Source organism: Lytechinus pictus, chromosome 15 (genome assembly GCF_037042905.1).
Source record: "Lytechinus pictus isolate F3 Inbred chromosome 15, Lp3.0, whole genome shotgun sequence".
NCBI classification, from domain to species: domain Eukaryota; kingdom Metazoa; phylum Echinodermata; class Echinoidea; order Temnopleuroida; family Toxopneustidae; genus Lytechinus; species Lytechinus pictus.
The window spans coordinates 25992555-26018596 of record NC_087259.1 but is presented as its reverse complement, the minus strand read 5'-3'; the positions used below and the strand labels follow the sequence as shown (position 1 = coordinate 26018596).

Here is a 26042-nt window from a genome sequence, read left to right as displayed (position 1 = left end):
ATAAATAATATCAATATTGTCAAATAATTATCAAATTCATTCCAATTAGACTCCGGTCGTTACTTATTTCATTCATGTGTGAATGTTTTTCATTCAATACAAATATATATTTTTCTTGAGTTTTTTAATGCTTCTTGCCTACCGGCCTAATTTGAGGAACCTCATTTGCTTTCTATCCACACATGTATTGTCTTTTTTCTTCTCCTCCCCCTCTTTATTTCCCTCTCACTTTCACTCTCACACACTTCACTTTTCAATTTGAGCTCTGAATGTAAATGATTCACTATTAATATGTTCATGTCTAAAGCGTTATAGATGTCATTCGCGGGTAGGGACTGGCTATGGAAGTATGCGGTAGTTAAATTTCCATGTGTCCTCTTTGACCCCATTTGCACATTGGCCGGTTTCATCGAGTAGGCCTTACGACGGCGTCACGCAGCAGCGGTGCGCCGCCTCCAAAAAAATATACGAAAGTGTGTTTACACCACATAGCTAAATCGATGACGCATCCTATTGCGCAAGCCAATAATGACTCCCGAAAGCCGACCTCAGTCTGCTTTGTGTTTACACATACGAGAAGGCGCCTTCACGCCGCCTCGAATGCGACCTCAAACCACCTCCAGAGCTAGTGGACCGAAATCGAGACGGCTTCAAGGCGGCGTGAGGCCGGACTCTTGCCGCCTGCACTTGTATGTGTAAATGGGGTATAATATTATGTTAGTGTACCTAAGCTAGTTGTGCATTTGTTATAATAAAGTGAATCCGATAAGTAGGCGCAAAAAAAAAGCTACTTTGAAAAAAATAAATTGAATCGTTGGCATATTTCAACATAAGGTATCATCGGTGCCTGCACGAAAATCAAGGGGGGGGGGGGGCAGGGGTGAAATTTCACCCGTTGAAACCGTTTCCTCCCCAGTTGCAACCCGATTTTTTGTCTCGCCTGCATATCAAAAAGAGATTATTGGCGCCGCTTTTCCGACGGCGGCGACGTCGTCAACGCTGAAATCCTAACCAAGGATAGGTTTGAAAAATGTCATAACTTAAAAAGTATGTGGATCTAGTTCATGTAACTTGGACATAAATGGTCTATCACTGAACATCCTGCCCGAGTTTCAAGTTACATGACCATGGTCAAAGATCATTTAGGGTCAATAAACTTTGGCCATGTTGGGGGTATCTGTTGAATTGCCATCAGAATAATTTGTTTTCAAATGAATAGTGTTTTTTGGTTTAGAAGTTTTCCATAGTTATTTCCAAACTCAGCGCTACTGCTATATTGATTGCGTGCACTGCAAGCGAGACTGCCAGAGGCGTTCCACTTGTTATAATATGTAGTAATTAGTAGATAGTAGGTATTCATGAGCATCATGCTATCCAAGCTGTACCTCTAAAATACGATTTTCAATCTTAAAACAAGTGGAACGCCTCTGGCAGTCTCGCCTGCATTACGCAATTCGATATAGCAGCATTGCTTCCTTTGAAAAACAGCTAATGAATAATTATTCACAGAAGAAACATTAATAAGATATTAAAATATTATGTCCATTGACCCAAAATGACCTTTGACCATGATCATGTGACCTAAGGATTGTGCAAAACTATCATTCATACTTGATTATCCTTATGTCGATGTTTCATGAGCAAGTACCATAAACTTCCTAAGTTATGATGCCAATTCCACACATACTCCCAACACAGACAGAGTACATTGACCTTTAAATGACCTTTGACCTTGGCCATGTTCCTGAAACACACACAGGGTATTCAAGGATACACTATTACCCTTATGTCTAAGTTTTATGAACTAGGTCCATATCTTTTGAAGTTATGACAACATTTCAAAAACTTAACCTTGGTTAAGATTTCGATATTGATTCTCCTAACATGGTCTAAGTTCATTGATCCCTAAATGACCTTTGACTTTGGTCATGTGACCTGAAACTCAGGCAGGATGTTCAATAATACTTCATGATCCTTATGTCCAAGTTTCATGAACTAGGTCTATATACTTTTTAAGTTATGATGACATTTCAAAAACTTAACCTTGGTTAAGATTTCGATGTTGACGACGCCGCCGTCGCCACCATCGCCGTCGTCGGAAAAGCGGCGCCTATAGTCTCGCTCTGCTATGCAGGCGAGACAAAAATGATTTTGCGGTACATGCGATTTGAATTTTTATCACCCTTTCCCCAACATTTTTTCCGTCCTTCACTTACCCCTCCCTAAGAAGACACCCTGATGCTACCCTGGGTTTCTTAAGCCTCTCTGTTTTATGTAAATGGGTTTTACATTTTGATAATTATTATAAAAGAACGAGAGATGTCTTTAAATGTACAATACGTTCAAGAAAATTACTTTTGTCCTCTCAATTAAATACAACAATAAATCAAAACACAAACACAAATCTGTTTCTGAGAATCACTTAATTTGTTCTATTCATCAACAAATAAAACCGGAACATGACACATTGTAATACAAACACTATCCTCCTTCCCAAACCGACCTAATGAAGACATACTCTACCAGAAGAAAACCCCTCTTTCAGCTACTTCAGATGATCTCAATGTTAGAATAGATGCATGAATCGTTCTTTCATATATTATTCCCATGTGGAGTCATTTCAGATAAATGTTAGTTTTAGAAAAAAAGATGTTTTTGCACATGCCTGCCCCCTGCAACATATTGAACCACAAATTATGTTTCGCAAAAATAAATTTATGTTGGAGAAGAGACAGTTTTGTTATTTTCCATGGACGTATATCTACAATGAAATTTTATAATCATTTAACACAAAAAATGCTCCCTAAAAAGGAGCTTTCAGATGACATAAAGCTCTACAGAAAATGTCATCAGAAAAAAAGTAAATTTAAAATTTCCAAGAAAAGATTAGTAATCATAAAATATTTTACACAAGATTAGGGATCTAAAAGGATAACACAATTCTAAATATAAACAGAATTGGTATGTATAGTATATATGCAGCAATTTTCTGTCATTTTAATGAGGTAGAGAAATTCTTTTCCAAACTAGCTTTAAAGATATCCCCACAACAAAATGGTCATATACTCTTTTCAATCAATTTGAATTGTTCAGGTCCACTTTAATTACATTATGACTTAATTCTACACCCGGCACACAGTTAACAAAATTACCACCCATACCTTTCATTTCTTCAAACTCGAAAGGTCATCTATTTATTTGATCAGGCCTTTGAATTCTTTTAGAAGTAACCTTTAAAAAAAATCAGGCTTATTTATATATGTTTCATACCTTTAAGACACGGGTCCGTGTGGCATGATATATATGTTAACTGTATATCACATATGAAGATAAATTAACAAAGCGAAGAGGGATCTTATAGGCGTTTTTTCAATTACATCAACTTCGTTGAAATATACACATTGAGGAAAATAAAGTTTTACCACGTTTTTCTTGCATAATTTAGAACATTTACAACTGATACGTACAAAGTTAAAAAGAATGTATACCCAAACTCTTCACTTACAATGAATAGTACAACAACTGCCTTTACAAAAACAACAACAAAAAATCAGAAAAGATATTAAAATCTGTACATCATATAAAAAGTCCAAAAAGCTACATGACTCTATACCTACGGTGTGAATCTACCTAGCATCATTCTATGGCTTAATACTCTAAGATATGCGCATATTTATTATTCACCTAAAATAGCAATAAGTACCTAATAAGCACACTAAATAGATACATGTACAACTGTTTCAGCACGTACCCTGTGTCAATAATACAATAAACCATCAGATAGCTAAAGCCAAGATATATCTACCAATTTACAAATTTAAAGTTCAAAATTGATTACTAAAAAAGCAGCTCTTATTTTGATAAAATAAATGAGTTTGGATTTTACTACATTGTAATTACGCCTTCAATTTGCTTTGCGAACGAATCTTCATCTTTTGTGCTCAAAATAGAAACAGAGACATAAATACAACTTTCATAATTTCAAAATGTACAAAATGCAAGCTTTTGGGGGGAGATTTCTATAGACCAACTGTGCTTTATAAAGTACATTGCGTAGAAATGCCAGCCATCGTCAATGTGATACAATCTATTTGATCATGGTCAATTCTAGATCTAAAGTCTCTGGCAGAATATAATTCAATAATAAAAAACAAAAATCTACTAAGTTATATTCACAGCACAGTTTTCCTATACAGCAGTGCATTCAACAAGCGTAGAAAAAAATACTTTACGCAGTGATGGCCTGATCATCAGCACAAGACTAAAACAACTATTAAAACACCATGTGACATTTACGAAAATATATATAGCACCACAATCACAATTACACATCACTTCTCAAACAAGAGCACCAATTCGACATCATATTGTACAATTTGACATGATGAAATAGCACCAAGAAATTTTTATTTTACAACAGATAAAAAGGATTTCATAAATTGAATACAAAATCCCTAGGAAACACATACTTGGCATGAGAAAACATGCCACTGTAACTTACGATTGATTTCAAACTTGAAATAATTTAAGAAAATTTACCTCAAAGACTAGAAATAGGCCTACACAGCATAAGATAAGGAAATTCTGAAAATTGACCATTGAATTTTATATTTTGTTTTTTTTATCGCAACAAAAACATTAATGCTAGTAAGGAAATCTATAGAATGAATGTCACTATATTCAAAGTCCCCTAATTCTTTTTAAAAAATCATCACAAAACTGCAACTGAAATAATGACACACCATAAAAAGGGCTTAGGAATCCAAACATGCCACTAGAAAATAAAGAAACATTAAAGATTTTGTTCAAGGCATGACCATATATCCTTTCTAATTGGAATGTTAAAAAGCATCAATTTTCATGCCATATCCATTTCACCATTCCTTATAATACCACAATTTTTTCCAGCTTGTCTAATGATCTTAAAATACTGAAAGATATATATCACGTGATAAAAGGTAAACCTCACCCACGTGAACACCAACAAGTTCCCATATCTTAAGTAGTTTGAGAAATATGCAAACATTTTGTTTTACTTTTTTTTCTCCGAAAAATGTAAATATTACAATTTTCTAGAAAAAAGTGGAAAACAATCGTTTCTACATAATCATATTCAGTCAAAACATGTGTGTCCGATTTCTATCTTAAAACCATGATTTTCCGATATCCTGTGAACATCTGGGTCAGTAATGATGTCAACAATGGGTAACTTATGGACGTTATGTACACGAAATACAAAACGAGTGGTCCGCCATTTTGAATCTTCACGCTGAAATTCAAAGTGATAAAAAGTAACAACTTATTAATTTGTAATATTTTGAATGCTGTAGCAGGATGTTTGTAGAATATTTTTTGTAATAAAAATAGAAACGTAATCAACATTCTTTGACCATTAAAGTTTGGAAAGTATTCAGATCATTAAAACATTTTAAGGATGTAAAAAAGTTGTCAGACTTTTGAAAGTAATTTTCTTAGAGCTCTAACAATTAACCAATTTAATTATCAGGTGGTAGTGCCTAAGACTCCTGCAATGGCTTAGTGGAAAAGACATGTTAAACGATGCATTGGAAAAATGAATAAAATAAATATGTAAAAACAATAATTGAAAAAATAAATGAAATGAAAATTGAAAGAAATAAAAATAAAGCTTAATTTTGGTAATAATATGGAATATACAGAGTACAAAAGAAACATTCTAAGATTGTAAATAATGAATTCATATTTAAAATATCATTGCAGGAATCAAGAGAGATGAGGAAAGATAAAGGAAAAAGAGTGAGAAAGAGAGAGTGAGGTGGAAAAAGTGAGAGTGCTCGATGGGGGTGAAATAGTGTGAGAATTATAACTAATCAAGTCTTAAGACAAATTTTACGAGAGCTTAGACCTGTATTTCTAGGTAGATTTAGTGATTTAAAGAAGTCTAATGTCATCTTTTTTTAATCCTAGGATTTTTCAATTTCAACCAATCCTTGTTGAACTTGTTAAAGTCATCAGTTTTTGGCCTAAAAAAATAATCTTAGAACAATGTTATTGTTGTATGCATATTGCCAGCAATGAAACAAACTGAATGAAATTAAAGATAACAATATTTCACAAACTCACCTGACAATTGTCTTCCAGAATCTCTGGTCTTTGGCCATCGTATGAAAAATAAGCTCCATTCCAACCACGGAAAGTCAAAGCGTTCTCGTAAGTGCCCCTTCGATTTCTCCAGACCGGTACGTTCCTGCAATGTATGGTAATTTCCTGGAATGCTGTAGAACTCAGGAGATGTAGGAAGTTGAGTTGAGGCTTGCTGATGTCATAATCCAACTGTATAAGGAGAAATCACAATTAAATCTTTATCAAAAGTGCAGAGGGTCATTAAATTCTTTAGATCCAAGTAATTAGTCTAGAATTACTGCAAAAGTAGGCTTTAGTTACACATAACATCTTACCTAAATATTTAACGAATCTAATATAGAACTTTATAACAGAACATACTTCATAACACATGGAAATCATATACATGTATATTTATAAAGAAAAGTATATTAAAAATACCTCTAGGCAGACAAGGAGGGAAGGCTGAGTTCTGCATGATATTTGTATAATCTTTTGAAGGTGATGTAATGCGTAAGATTAGCAATTGATTATGGGGCTGATTTTGTTGACTGGTAAAAAAAAATGCAATTAAATATTGAAGTCAGCTCCACGATCAATCGCTAAACTGTATGTTACGGACCCCTGGGGCCCCGTTTCATAAAGGACCTGCAACTGTTTTAACTTTGCCATTATGGCAACTACCATGGAAACATCGATTCTGATTAGCTGCTGACCCCTGTTACCATGGTAGTTGCCATTATGGCAAAGTTACAACAGTTGCAAGTCCTTTATGAATCGGGCCCCAGATTTAAGTTTCTCCATTAAGACAGGGTCACATATCCTCTAGCCTGGGTCCCGTAAGATAAAGCTTAGTGATTGACTTTGGGGCTGATCTTGCTGATCCTGCACAATAATCAATGCAATTTAATGTAGAAGTCTGCCCCATGATCAATCACAAAGCATTATGTAACAGGGCCAAGGTTTGTGATTGACAACACAAGTCAAATTCCAATAAAATATCCATATTGCTATCACTCTCTCAGTGGTCAAGCCAGTTACGGAGTGTTGCAAGAAATTTTCAACTGATTGTGGACCTTTGTGGCCCAGAGGGCTGCGGGTTAAAATCCCAGCAATGGCATAGTTTTCTTCAGCAAGAAGTTTATCCACAATGTGCAGCACACAACCAATGCGAGGTAAACGGGTACCTTGTAGGAAATAATGCCTTGAACTACATGAGCGCTGTAAGTAATTACGGCTGCCAAGCTAAAGCCAAGCTAAATCCCCGTCTTTTGAAGTGCATAGAGACATCATAATCAAAAGGTTGTGTGCTGTACAAGAACTGATTATTATCATTATTATTATTATTATTATCATTACTTTTATTGTTATAAGAAGTCAATATCTGGTCCCAAAAATACATTATTGCAATCAATTGCAAATTTGAAATTGATTGATGGACTGCTTATTGTACTATCAAGTATAAATCGAATTGCTTTATTCAAACTGATCTATCACTTGTAAATTTACAACAGAAATTTGCAATTTATTGCAAATATTTTCTTGCAGCACCCCCTCAATATGCTGTTTCAAAGTAACATGAATATTATTGATCAACATACTGTACTTGTGTCACGTGATAACAGACATGTGTATCCGCCAGCAGCAAGTCCACAATAAACTTTCACAGCATCCGTACAGCAACCCAAATCAGGATCAATCCAATATTCACCTGTTAAATGACACAAATCATGAGGTATTACTTGATGAGAAGAACACTATTTATTTATTCATTTATTACTTATTTGACACTTCAAACACATTAGATAATATCATACAAATGTAAGTTTCGGTAGCAGTCTGCCAGGTGCATCAGTTGCCAGCCAGAAAAGTGGAAACCAATCTTAATCATTGTAACCGGATGGCCCTTTCAGCCCAATTTTGCGATAGATAGAAATAAATTTAGAAAATAGTATATTTCACCGTTACCTTTTACTTTTTTAACTTTTCTCTTTCCTTTTCTTGGTCGTGGAACTTTTGGGGGTGCCATGGCCCCCAATCCCACATGTATGCCAGTGATTTAATGCATAACCCCAATCCCCTTCAAATCCAAACAAAATATTCTCCTTTAAAGATCATATATGTTTGGCAGTATCTCACCATCATCCATGTCTGGTTGGCAATCCAATAAATCTCGACAGGTCCTTACAGGTAGATCTTGGGTACCTAATGGGTGCTTCATGCCCTCAATATAGCGGTATAAATACTTCATCATATAAAATACATCCACGTCCTGCAAATATAAACATTAAATACATCATTAGTGACTTTGATAACAAAATCTTTAAAGGGAAATGAAACCTTTGGAACAGGTAGGCTTGTGTCGAAACAGAAAAATCAAAGAATAAGAACAAAGAAAGTTTGAGAAAAATCGGACAAACAATGAGAAAGTTATAAGAATTTGAATATTGCAATCACTAATGCTATGGAGATCCTCCCATTGGCAATGCGACAAGGATGTGTGATGTCACATGTTAACAACTTTCCCTTTGATGGACTATAGAATACCCTCAAAATGTATCTTTTTGCTTTTTCTTATGGTGATACAAACTCTTTATCCATGATGTATTCTTTAAAAATCTGTATTACATGCTCTCCTATATATAGAAAGAACACATGATCTACTGATTGATGTGATAAAAGAGGCAATTTAAGTGAAATATATACTAAAGTAATGGGGAGAGTTGTTCACAAGTGACATCACACATCTTTGTCGCATTGCCAATTTGAGGATCTCCATAGCATTAGTGATCGCAATATTAAAATGCTCATAACTTTCTCATTATTTGTCAGATTTTTCTCAAGCTTCCGTTGATCTGTTTCTTTGATTTTTCTGTTTTCACACAAGCTATCTTGTTCCAAAGGTTTCATTCTCCTTTAATTTCTCAGTTATAATAAAATTGCTCTCTTTCTTGTTTTCAATCTACCACAGATAATCAAAAAACAAAATCTTAAGATGTCTATTATACCCTTCTACAGGTATTTACCTTTCTTTAAATACTATTCACTACTGAACTGTCACATGCTCGGAGAGAGAACAGAAGAGGGAGGAGGGGTCTGCTTTTACAACTATGAGGTAGAATGAGATAGATTAATCTCTGATACAATACACTCATTGGTCGGCATGCCCAGCAACAATCCATGGTGATCCATTTAAAAATATTGTCATACACAGTGAATTTGAAATAATACTGAAAGAAAGTGGATGTCACTTTGAATCTATGGAATTAAATTGAGATACCTATATAGCATTCACACTCACCCCTATGTGTTTTGGTCTTGGTAAAACAAAGAAGTAATGTAATAGAGAGGCTAGAGCATCGGCATCATTTACAAATTCACCCTGAATGGGGAAAGAAAGAATGAGACATTTATCAACCATCAATTAAAAGTACTATTTTATTTTTTCAGTTGTATAAAATAATTTTACCGTCATATAATATCAACAGCAAATTAATACACTCTCCATGGTGTATATATAATATAAAAAAAAATTAACAAAGAAAAGCTGAAGAATATTCCACTTTTCAGAAAATGAAAGTGAAAGAGCTGTGATATATCTATATCACAGCATTTTCAAAACAATCAGTAAGGACGTAAATAATTAGAATACATTGTATAGAAGAGATAAAAGAAAATTAAAAAATGAAAATGACTGTATCAGGAAAGACATATGTTTAAGGAGTTTCTTAAAGGAATAACTGTTATATGTACATAAATATAATGCTTATCTTCAATTGTCATTTACTTCAATCTTTTATTGTATCAGAGTATTAAAAGAAGGATAAGAAGTTCATTGACATAGAAATGGCTACAATTTAATATCAAAAGAGAACACAATATAAACCATTATATATATACCATATCAACTTACCGCATAGCTACCAGGAGGACCCTGTTTTGAAATGTGAAAAAAATGAAACTAGAATTACAAACAATATCAATTGGAATCATAGTTCCTTTCAATAAACAAATATTGTAATACTTTTTCTACTAATACCGTGGCTGTATGGCAAGCCGTTTTAACATTTAATCCTATTTCTTGATATTAAGAATTCATTTCTTGATTCAAATTCTTGATATCAAATTCGAATTTTTGATATCAAGAAATAGGATTAAATGTTAAAATGGCTTGCCAAACGGCTGCTGCATACTGCTGCTACTACTACTTACCACTACTACGACGACAACGAATACTACTACTACTACTACTTCTTCTACTACTACTACTACTGCTACTACTACTTAATATTTTACTACTTAATATTTTACTTCTTATATTACTGCTGTTACTACAAAAATAACTAATGTACTATAGCATCACCTACTACAACTACTGCTTCTTTAGATATATGCCTGCCATGGCAGTTCGAACAACTAATATTTTTAGTAGTAATACTACTACTACTACTACATCTATTAGTGTTACTACTTTTCCTTGTACCATTAGCACTGCTGTCAATACTACTAATAATGCTATTTTAATTGATATAAAAAAATTCTTACCGGTGGGCCAGGATATCCGGTATCACCCTAAAGAGAGAAAGAGAAAAAGTCTAATTCAAGTGTGATGCAATACATACCAAGAATGAACGAGAGATAGATGAGGGGATGAGAAGAGGCATAAAGAAGGAATATCAAAAGAATAAATAGAAAAAGACAGGAGAATGGACTATTAAGGGTAAAGAAGAAGATATAACATAACAAAAACCAAGCAAGCATCTGAAAATAACTATCGGATCAAAGAAAGATATCCAGCAGCGAATCCGACATATGCCTACGAGGCTCAAGTGTTTAAAGCATTTGGGGAATCAATGGAAATCTTGCCTCGGGTAAGTCAGGTAGTTTTGACATTATGTAATTAATACACAGTGTATTAATATAAGTACCTGAATAACAAATACTTCTGAAAATCACCGCCCCTGAGTGGGTTGGGTTGACTTGATTGTAAAGGCGAAAAAACATGGAATTTTATTTTGTATCTTTATATTGAAAACATTGATATTTAATGATTACCAGAGTGATTGATTGTCAATTTTGTAAAAACAAATTAATTATGTACCCATTTGTTTTTTAAGGGGATAGTGCCATAGGGGGTATTATTGAAAATGAATTTTTGAGATCATGTGCACTATATCATATTTTATAACACTATCAATAGCATCTTTTCAGCATTATTACGGTTGGTTAGTATTATAAAAGCAATAATGACATACCAGTATGCCCTTTTGTCCTATATCTCCTCTCGGACCCTGTGTAAATACAAATTAAGAAGCATTATCAATCATTATGGAGGTTTGTTAAGAAATCAAATGAAATGGGAAAGTATAAATCAGAGACATTGTCATGTCATGGCATTTATAGAGAAATCAGGCCTTGGCATTATGCTTGGCCTTGTACGTTCTTCCATGGCCTTGGCCTTGGAGGGCTAAAACCTGGAAGATTTAGGCCTTGAGAAATCGGGCATTTGTAGTACACTCTGCCTCAGACTGTCTGATCTCAGCTCTCAAGGCTGAGTCAGCACAAGGCATAATTACATGTATGTTGTCTTTACAGGTTTTAAAAATAAAATCATAGATATACAGTATATCATCTACTTTTAATATACCCTTTCTCATTGATTGAAGTATTTTTTAATAAACATAAAAACATCTAGACTATTCTTTGAATAAACAAGACATGTATTCAATTGCTAATTTATGAAATAGACTTACCTGAATACCAAACTGACCAAGAATTCCTTCTAGGCCTGGGAATCCAGCTGGGCCCCTTTCACCAGCAGTACCCTGTAAACAAACATCATGTTTCATTTTTTAATTTCATTTTAAACAAAATGCAAATCAAGAAAATAGAGTTGAGTGAATCTATACGATAAATAAGAGGGTACAATTGCAACAGTTAAACAAAATCTATACATGCATTCAATAACCAAAAAAGTATATATTGATTAAAGGAATTTGTGACTTATATGTCCTGAAAATGGAGAAGCCCATTAAAAGTAAATCTAGTACTTCATGTGATACTCATATAGTAATGATAGTACAAAATAATTTTCATGTAAACAAAGAACCTATCACAATGTGAATTTAAAGGGGTATACTACCCATTCTTGCGTCAAACAGAAAATATTATACAGAACAGTTAGACCAAATTTACATATGAAAAATATAGTTGTACTAATTTAAAGTTTCAAAATATGAACAAAGTTACATCATATTTAGGACTCAACACCATTTAGAATATCGTTTTCCTACAATCTTTTAAACTTATTCTTTCTCAAATTTACATGATGTCCATCCATTTGAATAAAAGTAACTCATTTAACCCAACAAAAATATCAAAATGAGAAATGCTTTTTAAACTTAAAGATTTCAAAGTCCACCTGTATAGCCCTTATATCAACACATGGCCAGCGCTACAGGGGGAGGGGGAATACGGTAGTATAGGATGATCATCCCATTGTGATTTTTTATTCAAGTATTGAAGACAATAAGACAAAAACAGGAAAAAAGAAGAGAAGGAGGAAGAGTATCAAAAAGAGAAATCTTACCGCATCTCCAACACGTCCTTTCAATCCCCTGAAACCAAAGTCACCAATGTCGCCACGATATCCCTTCAATAAGCAAGAAAGTAATAAATTTGTCAAGAAAAGGTGACATGTGTCACAGCTATATAAGAGATGAACATAATAGTAATGGCAAACATTGAAAAGGGAATATAATTATCAAGCTTTAAGTTCACCAATGTCACAACAAATATGTAGAGCAGATCACATAATTCATAAGTCTTTACTTGTACCTCTCTTTGCTGATGGTGAAGTATCAATTCATGTCCCTTTTTCCATACTTACTATCATATAAATTCACGTCCTTTGATCAAATCATATAAAATCACCACTACTTACTATATAATCAGCTATTTTCACACAAGCTGTCAATAAACCCAAAGCAGGATTAAAACATGAAATATTCCAAAGATTAATTGTTTTTGCCAGCATGATACTTAATCTACCACTTGGAAACCAAGTCCATTATAAAATTTCATTATTGTTATGGCTCATGGATCCGGTCATGGATAAATCCCGCTTTTTGTCCTGATATTAACGTACAATGTGTATTGTTATGTATTTCCCACTAGTCTTTAAATATTTAATTTGCATTGTAACTGTGTATTTAACTGTACCAGTTTCATTTTACATTGTCGATAAATAAATAAATGAATAAATAAATACATGAATAAAGCCTTCTAACTTTTCAAGATAAGTGTTCAAATCCTACCGCAGCACTCGCATCCTTTGGCAAGGCATTTATCTACTTTTGCCACTCTTCACCCAGGTGCATTAAATGGGTGGGAAGGAATTCCTCGAATGTCTGATCAAGGTAGCAGTGCTAAAGCCAAGGTAATAGTATGCAATGCGAAGAATCATAAGCATTTTGTTGCATATTTTTTAACATTGTCAACTTACCGGTACACCTTTGAAGCCCTGGAGTCCTGCGATTCCTGGTTCACCATTATTACCCTGTAAAAATAAAATAAAAACAAAATAAATTTTAAAAAATTCCTTTACAAATTAGTCTTGCTGTGCACGTGTATAACAGCTGTTAAAATCTAAACATGGATTATTGTATAATGAAAGGAAGGATTTGTAAGAATGGTAAGTGCACATGTTCATATCTAATGCAGATAGCTTAGGAGTAAAGAGTCAGGAGAAAGATCAAGTAGAACGTGTTTACAAATGTCTTTACCCCAAATAGGGCTTATTCTTACCCAATTAGGCTAGGCAGAATAGAATATTAGCAAGTCAACGTTTTCTCTTTTTTTCTAAGTGAATGTTAACCTAAGTTGGATTTAAATGAGTGCTGGAAACATGTGTTATATCGTTTTCAGATATGCATAGTACAAACTACACCCATGATTCTGTGATTAGTATCAGGGCAAGATACAAATCACCTTCAAGGAATCTGCTCCTTTACCTTTTTTACTTATTCTAAATTGAATTCTAAATAGATGAAATTCTACCTCTTAATTGTATCACATATTTGGTGGGGAATATTTGAATGTGTGTTACCTGATCACCGATGTTTCCTAGTGGTCCCTTAGGTCCTGATGGACCTACTGCACCCTGTTTGCCGCTGGTTCCTGTTAATCCTATTTGTCCAGTAAAACCACGTGGACCCTACAAAAGAATTGACAAGACAACTGTTTTTCATATAATTATCAATGATTCTTCATGACACAAGACAGTTAAGCGAAAATATTTAATATTACTAAGTATCATCATTCTGAAAAAAGAAATATACAACAAGTCAACATTCTGTCAAAAATTATTTTTTTTACATATGTATATTAATTAATTATGGTATCCTGAATTTTAGCAAATTTTGGAAAATGCAAGTTCTTGAAAATTTCCAATCGAAGTGGCATTCCTTCATAAAAAGCATCACCACTACTTACCGAATTCCCTGTTTCACCAGTTTCTCCGGGTGGGCCGCGGGGTCCTCTCTCACCCTAGGATGATAATAAAATATTCAAATTATCATAATAATATCTAAAAGAACACACAGTTCACAATATAATTTTTAATGACTAAGTGATTTTAGTTCCAGTTGCAGTATACATTTCATCATGTCCCCTGAAAAGGGAACAATTATCTATTGTTTCATTTTCACGTTCTTCAACTGCAAAACATAAAGAATGAGAGACATTACACAAATATGTAAGAGTGACAAATTATGAATTCACATTATACATCCCGTAATGCCATTCATAATGTCAATTTTATAAATAGATGACATATGCTTACATTTCTTCCGGTGTATCCTTGGCTTCCTTTCGCACCTTCTAAACCGGGTGTACCCTGTTAAAATCATATAAGATAAAACAAAGAAAGAATTCTGATTCTTACCATTCAATGTGAGGAAATGAAGTTCGGAGAACTTAACATAATTGTCCATAATGCTGTATCAAACTACAATGAAACCGGATATTAAAACGAGCAGAGAATACGTTCTATAGAAATCTTTGATACATATATTTTTGTTTTATGACTGTTTTCTCAAAGTAAAATCGAATTCAGACAATCTAATTATCAAAATTGATCACTAAAACCTATTAAATAAAAATAAATATGGGAGGATGCACCACTTGGAGGAACAGAATGAGATCAAAAGAATAATAAGATAGTAATTACATTTTCAGTAGCAGTGGTAGAACTCATTATGGAATAAGAGATATTCTATGGCAAAAAATCAATGCATACCTTTTCTCCTTTCAGTGCGTCCATACCAGGCATGCCTTGTGGACCAGGACTGCCCTATAATGGAGTAAAAATGGAAAATTAATATTTAAGAATTTCACATTATTCATATAATATCAACAAAATTTATATTTTTTAATTATATAATGTTCAGTAACTTTGCAAAAGCAGATAAGTGTGATAAGTTGTCTATGAAGTTGGTTACTTAAACTGTGATCCATCGAAGATCAAAATGCAATAAGACTAACTTTAAATATTTTAAGATTAGATTTCATAAACAATGTCATATCTTACCGCATCTCCTTGCCATCCATTAGAGCCTTGATGTCCTTTGGTTCCCTGTTTTCCCTGTCAACAGAAATTAAATTCATCGCAGTGAAGTCTGTAACAATCGTTTAAAATATAAACTATGTCATTTCTGGAATAAATCATGAATGCTAAATGTTCAGAACCTTTTCTATGAATTCATAATTCAGCTGTTTTATGAAATACCATAATTAGAGTTTAATTTCTGAAGAGATTATTACAAAAGAAGTTAAAGAGAACCATGCAAAAAACATGATCAGATGGTTATTTTTACATTTTTGTACACATTTATTTGGGGAAGCCCCCCCCCCCCACCCCCGTTAGGGGAAGTTGGTTCAAATAGTTAATCTATTTATATAAAATTACACTTAAATTTTGAGTATTAAATGTGTGGTACATAACACATCAACACATTATTAACCTCAAACTAATCAATGAGATTGCGCATTGCATGACAGTTTATGTGAAACACCCTCTTTTTTCTTACCCTAGGTCCTGGTATACCATCCTCCCCGCGAGTACCTGGTTCACCCACTGGTCCCTGTGGTCCTTGCTGTCCAAGTGGTCCTTTAGGTCCAAGCAGCCCAAGATGGCCCTGCAAGTTGTATGAATGATAAATTATTACATCAGTAGGGAAAATTGTTACTGCTGTATAACTTCTCAGATTACATAGTATCGATACAGTAATGTCATTGTTAACAAAATTATAATTATAAATAAATAGAGAGTAAACTTTCTCATACGAAAGACTTAAATTTGAAATAAACCTCATAATTTAGGTACAGTGGCCCTAATCAATAATCAAATATCCCCAAGACCATCAATTTGCATTAAATTGAAATCTCAGGACCTTTTTTAGAAACCATTTCCACATTTGAATGCAGTAAACATGTGCACATTTTATGAAAAATTGGCATGACTTTTCAAACTCTATGGTCATGTAAGCCTTCATGATAAAACTACTACCATTATCGCAACCATCATCATTCTCATCATCATCATCGCCACCATCATCATGATCATCATGATCATCATCCTCATCATCATCACCATCATTATCAATATCATCATCACCATCATTATAGTCATTGTCGTTGTCATCATCCCCATCAATGATGATTTATTTGTAATAACATTGAGTCTTTAAAATCTGAACTAAAGACCTTTTTTCCAGCAAATTAGTAAATAATGGGTAACATATTGGGGAGCCGGTGCATTTGATTTTGTTTACAGATAAATGGCACTATACAAATGCTGTTCATCATCATCATCACCACCACCATCATCATCATCATCATCATCACAATCACGTATCCAACATATGAATCATACACCTTTACACCCATTACTTAAGGATTCTTACCAGTTTACCTGGAAGCCCAATAGGTCCCTGAGGGCCAGATAAGCCATCTTCACCCTAGGGTGTGAGAGAAAAAAAAATCATTATGTCATTAATTGCAGAGATAGATATCACAACCAGCATCTATGTTTTATTTGATTTTTGAGAATAAAATGCTGTGAAAAGTCAATTGATCAGCAGATTATGAATGATAGACACCACGGCTTGTCGGAACTTATTTGTGAAAGACATGTAATTAATTCTGTATTAACCCTCAGTCGGAAGGGGAGCTGAAGTATAAGAAACAAAGAACATAAAACAATTGCCGATAGTCTACTATCCCCATTTATGTACTGTCGTTTCAAAATTTATATCTCGGTCAATTATTTTGCCCGTCTAATTTTGGCAGTAAAGTTTCAAACTCTTCTGGCTCATCATGCATGATCCTCTCCTTTCATATAAGGTATCAAAATAAATATTAGAAAAAAAATATCATGAAACAATTGTGTATGCAGGAAAACCTGAACAAAAAACATCTTGTTCTGTGATAAACAATGTGTTTTCAATCTACTCACATTTTCTCCATTATCTCCAGCAGAACCTGGCTCTCCGGAGCCACCTGCTGGGCCCTGTAAAATGAAATACAATCATAACGTTATATCTAAACCTTCAGAACAATTAAAAAATAAATATGATCTTCTGCCAACAATTTCAATTCTCTGAAATGTTCTGTCCCTGCCTTTTTAAGGGTAAATGTAAATTCATTATACATGTAACACAATAATCATGTTTTGATAAAGGAAAATAAAAATTACATAAGAACATGCAAATATATTTATTTAGAAAAAATCACTCATACCTGAGCACCAACGTATCCACTTGTTCCAGCAGAACCACCTTCACCCATCGCTCCCTAGAAAGAAAAATCATAAAATCACAAATATTTCATAAAAAAATAATAATTATAAAATACCAAATATTTCATAGTTTCATATTTTGGATTTCATCTTGAATAAAGCTGGTAAAAGTAAACAGTGAAGTTGCATGGAGAATTAACCAAAACCAACTGATTTCCTTTCTTACAATTATACTAAATGAGCAAATGTAAGAACTTTTAGGACGAAATTCGAAAGAAAATAATGAGAAATATGACATACCGTAGGCCCTTGTTGTCCTTCTTCACCTTTGATTCCTTGTTTCCCTTGGAAACCCTGTAACATCAAATTAATAATAATAATAATATAGGGTATTTATATTGCGCTCATATCCACCTTGTTAGGTGCTCAAGGCGCTCCTAAGAAAAGAGGAGGCAATGGTATGGTTATAAAACTGAAATCTATCATATCTATATGAAAATTATCAAAATTAAAATGATCGTGGCAAAAACGGTAATGATGATGGTTATAAAGCTATTATCAATAATAATGATAATTTCTACTACAATTCCCACTACAACACCCACTAATATTACTACCACTATTACTCCTACTACTTATAATGAAATGAAATAACGATAAAAATAGTTATGATTATAGTGATAATTAAGACAATGATGAACAACAATGTTATTTTACAATAATACATTTTCTCTTCAAAGCAAACATACGTGGTAGTTTTTGTATGGTTTATTACACTATAATGAAAATGATGGTGGCAGCGGTGGGATGTATCATGGAGGTCATGTAATGCAGATGATTATTAGAATGATTTGCTATGATGTCTACTTATCATTCATGTAAATGCACATTTCATAGTGACACAGTGCCCTTGGGTGCCTTTAAACACTGTTAGATATAGAAATTATTTCCACCCTAGTGTCACTGATTTTTAAGAATTCTAAGATTTTAAAGATTTTTAGGAAGCTTTGGAAAAACCAATCTGGCCAAAGAAGACTCATTAGTAAGCTGTGTGGGCAATGATAGTAATTATGTTAATTATAACTATTATCCCTTCCATTTTATCTTAAGGCAAACACAACTTTCGCTTCATTGTAAAATACTTTATTCCCCATTACTTATATATCATTAAACCAAAATGGTACATAAAAAAAGAAAAATATTTTGTTTAACATTCAAATTCAGGGGAGTCAGGCGAGATAGATAGCAAGGGGAAACATGATTTGTGTCATGATTATTTTCCTTACCGCAGTTCCTGTTTCCCCTGGTGTGCCTTGAATTCCCGGTGGGCCACGTTCCCCCTGTCGTGATAAAATGAATTATTTTTATCTGCATATGATCGTCATATCATGATGAAAATATACTACCAGGAAGTGGTGAAAAGTGATTATGTTGCTCATCAAATCACAATAAGATTTGTCTTTTCAGGTATCCAGCAGATTCAATATCAGAATTTGTATTTGAATTATCAAAACTAAAATATATTCTCTATAGAATTGTCACTCATCAATAATGAACGTAGCTCTGTATTATATTTAATCAGTCCTTGAGGATCTAAAACATATAGTGATTTTAAGTTAACTTCAAGCTCATCTAAATCCTTAGAGAGACTATTTTAAGTCAATAGGAACATCATCAAAATATTAATTAGAAATCTTACTGCAGGACCGCTGTCACCCCTTTCTCCATTGATTCCTGGCCGACCAGTTGGTCCATGGTTCCCTCGATTTCCGGGATCACCTTTCCGCCCTCTCTCGCCCGGTGCTCCCTAAGATGAATAAGGATAACATTTTAAAGCCCATTTTTATTCATAAAATCATACTTAATAAACTCTCCAACCTCGTGCAGAATAGAACTTAAGCAGACTCCCTTTTTTATTTTGCATTACTTGAAATTATGTAGTGTTTGAATCTTCCTTTTGATAAATTTGTTCAGACAAACTGTTTTATTAAAGCAAAATGTTGTTTGACAGTTGAAAAATGTGATAATTGAAGAGGATATTGAAATCTTATGACATTATCTAAGAGAAAGTTTGTAGAAGCTTATATGAAGCTAAAATTCACAAAATTTGAATTATGTTCAGCTAAATAGATGAAAGACGGAAATAGGAAGGTTTTAGTTGAGTGATATCATCATTCATCAAGATATTTTTAACTGAGTAGTGTCAATCATGAAATGGTTCTATGGTTCTATGATTCAAATACAGCAAAATCATCTCGCAATTCCTGCCACTATCACATTATTATATATGGTGAAGCAAATAATGATTTTTTTTTCAAAAATGCTTTTTCAGGATTCATCTTTTCATTACATGGCATACTTTTCTTGCATGTAGGGCAAAGTAGCTCATATTCAAAAAGTTGCAAATCATTTGAATAAATGGAAAGTAAAATTAATCCTGTATTCCTGCTCAGGCTCACCTTGCCACCTGGATATCCGTTATGTCCTGGTCTACCGGGTCTTCCTGATTCTCCCTTGAATCCTGGGAGACCTTTCTCTCCAGTGACACCATAGCTTCCTATCGGTCCCTGTCCAAAGATACATTAATTAATACAGCCATACATTAATCAATCGATGCAGTGCAATATCCTGGATAATTGCTAGCTACGTTTCTTATAGATAATTGTCTGGGTTTCTTTCGAATATCTTACAAAGAAAAGCTGATTCACAGAAATGACAATTCAAAATGTATAGATAGATTATCACATTTTATAAATCAATAATCCTGAAATAGTTCGAGTCTAATCTCATGATGCATAAACTTTCATTACATGTTATTTGTGAAATAGATTATGTAATTGTTCAGTTGGTCTTATAATTATAAAGGATTTTAAAATTATTGCCAGAAAAGTTCATCAATGTCAATCAGCAAAATTGAAGAAATATGTTAATCCGAAAATATTATTTAAATAATAGAGGCAATTATAGCCCCAACGAACCCCCAAAATACCACAAGTCTACCATACAATACTAAAATGTGATATTAATCATTTTAAAACCGATTAGGAGCTTGCCATGTTCATCAAAGAACTGCAAAGCAGATGTTATGGTCATAATATCCAAAATAAAAAGTAATAATCATGTTTCTTGATGATGGATGAATAAATAAGAAATAAATTCCATGAATGACGGCTTATTACATAACTGAACAGAAAACTATGCTACACACCGATCACTTACAGTATCACCGGAGTCTCCTCTTTCTCCTTGTACACCTTGGATACCAGGTAATCCCTGTTAGAAAACAATCAATCCAAGTTCTAAAACTAAAATGTATCAAATAGCAGCAGTGATTGAATTCCAGGTAATCCCTCTTAGAAAACAATCAATCTAAGTTCTAAAACTAAAATGTATAAAATAACAGCTGTGATTGTTTAGATATAAACCATAATCATGAGATGTTTTATATTCAGTACTGTATTACAGAGTAATCATTGATATAACAACACGACATGTTAAGTTTTAATTGCGAAAACGACAGGAAGGCAAATTTCACATATATATCTCAGTCACACTGCAACTATACTGCATGTACCAAGAAAAATGAGGATGTGAACAATTGGGTAATAACTTGCAGATAATACAACTAATTGTTTAAACTGATTATTGACATATGAAACTTGTTTCTAATCAAGACAAATCATATCATCACCAACTGCAACTAAAATCCCTAAAACAAGAAATTAGAAATAGCGAATAGCTTTTCCATTGACAATGCGAACATATTGAAATACATTCTTCATGCAAGTCAGCATTTAATCTTAGTTTCTTAAAACCTGATTTATTAAAAACGATGTTCGTTGATATATTAATTATTTGGTCATGCCTGTCATCAGTTAATGATGGTAAAATATAGGATAGTTCTTGAGGGAAGAGCTATGTGCATTTGTAGGATATATTTATTACATCACATGTATCAAAGATACTAATCAAATACAGTGTAGATTTTATATAATTCTGTAAGATACCTTATTTCCTTTAGATCCTTGTTTTCCCATGCCTCCTTGTTGGCCTCTTGTTCCCTATAAATAAAACAGAATGAAACGTAATACAACATGCATCATACCATCGTAACCTTTTAACAAACTAAAGAGTGCACTTAAACACTAAAACTAAGTATACATCATATTTTGTGAAACGGATTAAACAAGATCCAGGAGATGTCCGCTGTTGGGTGGCGATCCAACAATTATGACGAAAATAAATCTGACAAAAATTGCCTCTTATAAGTCAGATAAAACTGAGATAAGCAGTACATGTATATATATAAAATAATATAAGCAAAGTTTAATGTAATACATCAAACCTATGCCAAATGGTGTAATTTGCCAACATTGCACAACATGGCATATGTATAGATAGACTTTCAAAATTTTTCTTTGCCTTTTTGGCCCTTTAACTTTTGATATATTTTTGACATAATAATAAACAAACAATACGATATTTTGCACCTTTTTTTTGCTTCACCCTTTTCTCCTTTTTCTTCCACATGAACCCCATTGTTGAACTTGGGCAGGCTCTCTAAGCCCACCCCACCCTTCCGTACATCAGTGATGCAAGCACAATTATATCCCAGTCACCCACTGTTATGAAGTTGTGAAATTTCTGAATCGCTTCATATTTTTCTTTAGAAACTAGTAATTTCGAAGAAATTATGTCCAACCGTTGTAACCACACACTAATGGAAGCAAAACAAAATAGGGATAAATCGTAATCACATTACCTGTGTTCCTAATTTCAACTAACAGGCTAGAATGACTGTGACCAATAAAGGAATCACTAAACTAATGGCGCTGATTATATCATCAGATGAGAAATAGATCTACATGTACTTTCTTACTTAGTCACATCAGAAACAAACTTACCCTATCTCCTCTATCACCATCTCGTCCATTTGATCCACTTGCTCCTCTTTCACCCTGAATACAAAGATATGAACAAAGGGTTCCATGACATTTGCACCGGCGACAATTACTCTGATGGAAGATCTGCACGTTAAACCCAACATAAGACCTTACCTCCAAAACTGAATAAACCCTAATCGGATTAATCCTTAATCTATACATTATTCTGAACCAAAAACTCTATTTACAACCTAATTCTAGCCTTACGCCTTCTGAGATATTAAGACCGGAGCAATTGTCGCAAGAGCATATGCAGTTTCACCAAACAAACATAACTATTATCATGGCTTACATAAATACAAGAAAACAAGGAGGGCATGCAGATTTACTTTTTAGATGAAAAATAAGTGTTAGACTGGTGTGTAGATGACCTTTTACACCCATGATTCCTTTGCCCACCATGTCATCTAGTGTCAATTCAACAAAAATGATGTTTCAAGCTAGTCCAAGCTAGTAAAATATGCCAAGTAAATGTTTTCTACATTACATGGATTGTCCCTTTGGAGTCAGATTCCCGTATTTCATTTGGAAAACAATAATTTTGTTACTTCAGATAGTGGATTTCGGACCAAGAAACAGTTGGGATAGTTTCTTAAACTCAAGAATGAGTGGGGCAAATAAGTGTCTAATCCGAGCTCAAGGAGAGCCCGAACTTTTATCATTCTACATTAAATAGTTCCAACATGCTAGTGATGGTGATTTAATTGTGTACATATATTCATCTTTCCCATATGGTGTTCATGTCAAATTTATGATATATGTCATATAAGTAACTTGAGAATTAACAATGAATATGCATTTAAAAATCTTCACTGTTTCTAAAGACAGGGATAGCAATACTTCTCCATACCTTTTCACCTTTTGTTCCTTGTGGACCGATATAACCTGGTATCCCTGGAAGTCCCTATTAAAGATTAACAGCATAATAATCAAGTTAGAAATTAATGCAACTTATACAGAAACATTATCAAAGTCATAAAATGACACACTTAGAATCTCATAGATAAAATTCACATGATAAATTGTCCAATTGTAGAATTTTGAACCTCACTGTGTAAGGCCAGGACAACAGAAATGCTTTGAAGAGTTTTGCTTATCTAGAGGAATAATCAGAGGAGAAATATGAATTTCCTTGGCCATTAAAGTTTATATCATAGGTCTACCGTTCCATATACCATGTATACGGGTTGGATATTAATTTTATACTACATTTACAGTGGTGCTAGGAGGTTAGTGAACCCCGCCACAAAACACACTCCTTCATGCTGAGTGTTGAATGTAGACAACAACACTACAATATCGGGCGAGCCCAGAGAAACTTCATTGAATGCAATAATTCATCAAGTGACTTCACAATTAAATATCTTAAACTCTGCAGAACTTGAACATGTTTAAATATGTTCATTTTCTGGAGGGGTTCACTAACATTTTAGCATCACGATACATCAGTACAGGTCAGGTTTTTATTCTAATCGCTGACAAAATTGGCCACGTACAGTCATCTTTAATCCAATAATTACTGTACTTATATAACAATCGCGGCTCAGGAGTAGAGTCATAAGTGCAAATGAATATTTAATAAATCCACCAATATTCTACTTCAATCAATTTCTTACCATCAATCCTATTTTTCCCTGAATTCCTGGTTGGCCTGGTGGTCCATCGAGGCCCTGGTACATGAGAAAAAAGAGAGGAAAATTCAAATCATTCCAATAACCAATCAGAATCTAGCTTCAGATTAACTGATTTAGAAATTCCTGACTTGGCATCCTCATCATTAAAGACATCAAATTGTTCAATTATGTTTTAAAAAAATGCATGATGCCGGCACCTGGGTACCCATTTCAGAAGAAAATTGGTTAATAAAGATTAAGCAATTTTCTTTTGAGATATGCTTGAGCTCACAATTCATTTGACAAATGCATTGATAGATCATAGAGGTAATAGCTCCATGGATAGATGAAAATTAATGTCCAGATAGTGTTCTATCCATAATGACAAACAGTATGTGTGATAATCACCAAATGATACTTAGAAGCTGACTCAAATTCGGATATACTGTATATAAAATTTCACAGGGATAAATTTGTCATTACCACAACACAATTGAGAATGAAAATGATGGTTTCTAGAAATAAGCCCCCATGTATTGTCCCTAATGCTGGAATTTCCCTTATGGGCTAACTGGGTAAATAAACACCACTCACCTCAGATCCTGCAGGTCCTGGCTCACCAAGTGGCCCATCATTCCCACGCCTTCCCTGATATAGCAACAACAATTTATTCATTCAGACAGTAATGAAATGATAAAATGAGACATTTCTGATGATATCAATCACAGCGAATGAAATTTCATGTTTTGGATCATGACAATGAATATCCAATTTGTTTAATTGGTTAATTCATCATGCCAGAAATAATTATTTATCCTGCTTAGAAAGAATCTAATCAACATTTTTAACCTTGCAATAAATGTAGTACTGTCAAATCTTCTTATATTTAGATCTAGGTCTAAATTACAGCATTAATGCAAATTGCATTATTACTATCATATATCTATCACCAAAAAGCCAGTTGCAAAAAACGCATACCTTTAGGGGGGAAAATGACTTGGGATAATATCTTAACTTGGATACTTTTCAACTTATCCCAAATATGGCAACAAGCGAATAATTTAATTTACTCTCACCTTGGTATTCTAAAAAAGAATATATGTTAACTTACAATTGATCCTTTCTCTCCTCTTGTCCCTTTCTGTCCACGTGTGCCCTATAAAATGAAAATAAATAAAACGATTTTTCTTTTTACAGGCAAAATGACTGCTTTAAAGTGAGATAAGCAAGTGAAATTCACATTCATGCTTTAAAGTGAGAAAAACAAGTATATTCATATTCAGATTCCGATATGTTTATTTGTTTTATTGCTATTTCAATTGTCATCACACTGACCAATAATCAATAATGGTGAATATACAAATAACTGACCACTACTGATACAAAAGCGAACTTATTATTACATTTCTTTAAACACAATAAAACACGAATTATTGCGTTTAAACAATAATTATTGTGTTAAAACAAAGCCCTATATGGTGCATGACTTTAATGGGAAACGTAATTGAACATAATGAATATCTCACTATCTCACTGTTCCGAGCTTAATTTTGCGAAGGGGGGTAAACAAACGAACAATCACAATTA

At 33.6% G+C, this 26042-nt stretch overlaps 1 protein-coding gene across 1 annotated transcript in view; it reads right to left on the bottom strand.

The window, feature by feature from the left end:
- Positions 1-2408: 2408 nt before the first annotated feature.
- LOC129277501 (collagen alpha-1(I) chain-like) overlaps positions 2409-26042 on the bottom strand; it is a 51679-nt gene continuing 28045 nt past the window's right edge. Inside the window, exons 33-63 of the mRNA XM_064110050.1 lie at positions 25567-25611; positions 25050-25103; positions 24459-24512; positions 23693-23746; positions 22804-22857; positions 21907-21960; positions 21119-21172; positions 20359-20466; positions 19599-19706; positions 19186-19239; positions 18200-18253; positions 17902-17955; positions 17618-17671; positions 17067-17120; positions 16191-16298; positions 15692-15745; positions 15401-15454; positions 14945-14998; positions 14596-14649; positions 14210-14317; positions 13607-13660; positions 12692-12754; positions 11856-11927; positions 11358-11393; positions 10648-10674; positions 10016-10036; positions 9404-9484; positions 8242-8374; positions 7704-7813; positions 6103-6312; positions 2409-5269 (exon numbers count right to left, since the gene is read on the bottom strand). Of these exons, the coding sequence (XP_063966120.1) occupies positions 5114-5269; positions 6103-6312; positions 7704-7813; positions 8242-8374; positions 9404-9484; positions 10016-10036; positions 10648-10674; positions 11358-11393; positions 11856-11927; positions 12692-12754; positions 13607-13660; positions 14210-14317; positions 14596-14649; positions 14945-14998; positions 15401-15454; positions 15692-15745; positions 16191-16298; positions 17067-17120; positions 17618-17671; positions 17902-17955; positions 18200-18253; positions 19186-19239; positions 19599-19706; positions 20359-20466; positions 21119-21172; positions 21907-21960; positions 22804-22857; positions 23693-23746; positions 24459-24512; positions 25050-25103; positions 25567-25611 (2250 nt within the window). The 3' untranslated portion in view covers positions 2409-5113. The remainder of the gene's footprint in view (positions 5270-6102; positions 6313-7703; positions 7814-8241; positions 8375-9403; positions 9485-10015; positions 10037-10647; positions 10675-11357; positions 11394-11855; positions 11928-12691; positions 12755-13606; positions 13661-14209; positions 14318-14595; positions 14650-14944; positions 14999-15400; positions 15455-15691; positions 15746-16190; positions 16299-17066; positions 17121-17617; positions 17672-17901; positions 17956-18199; positions 18254-19185; positions 19240-19598; positions 19707-20358; positions 20467-21118; positions 21173-21906; positions 21961-22803; positions 22858-23692; positions 23747-24458; positions 24513-25049; positions 25104-25566; positions 25612-26042) is intronic.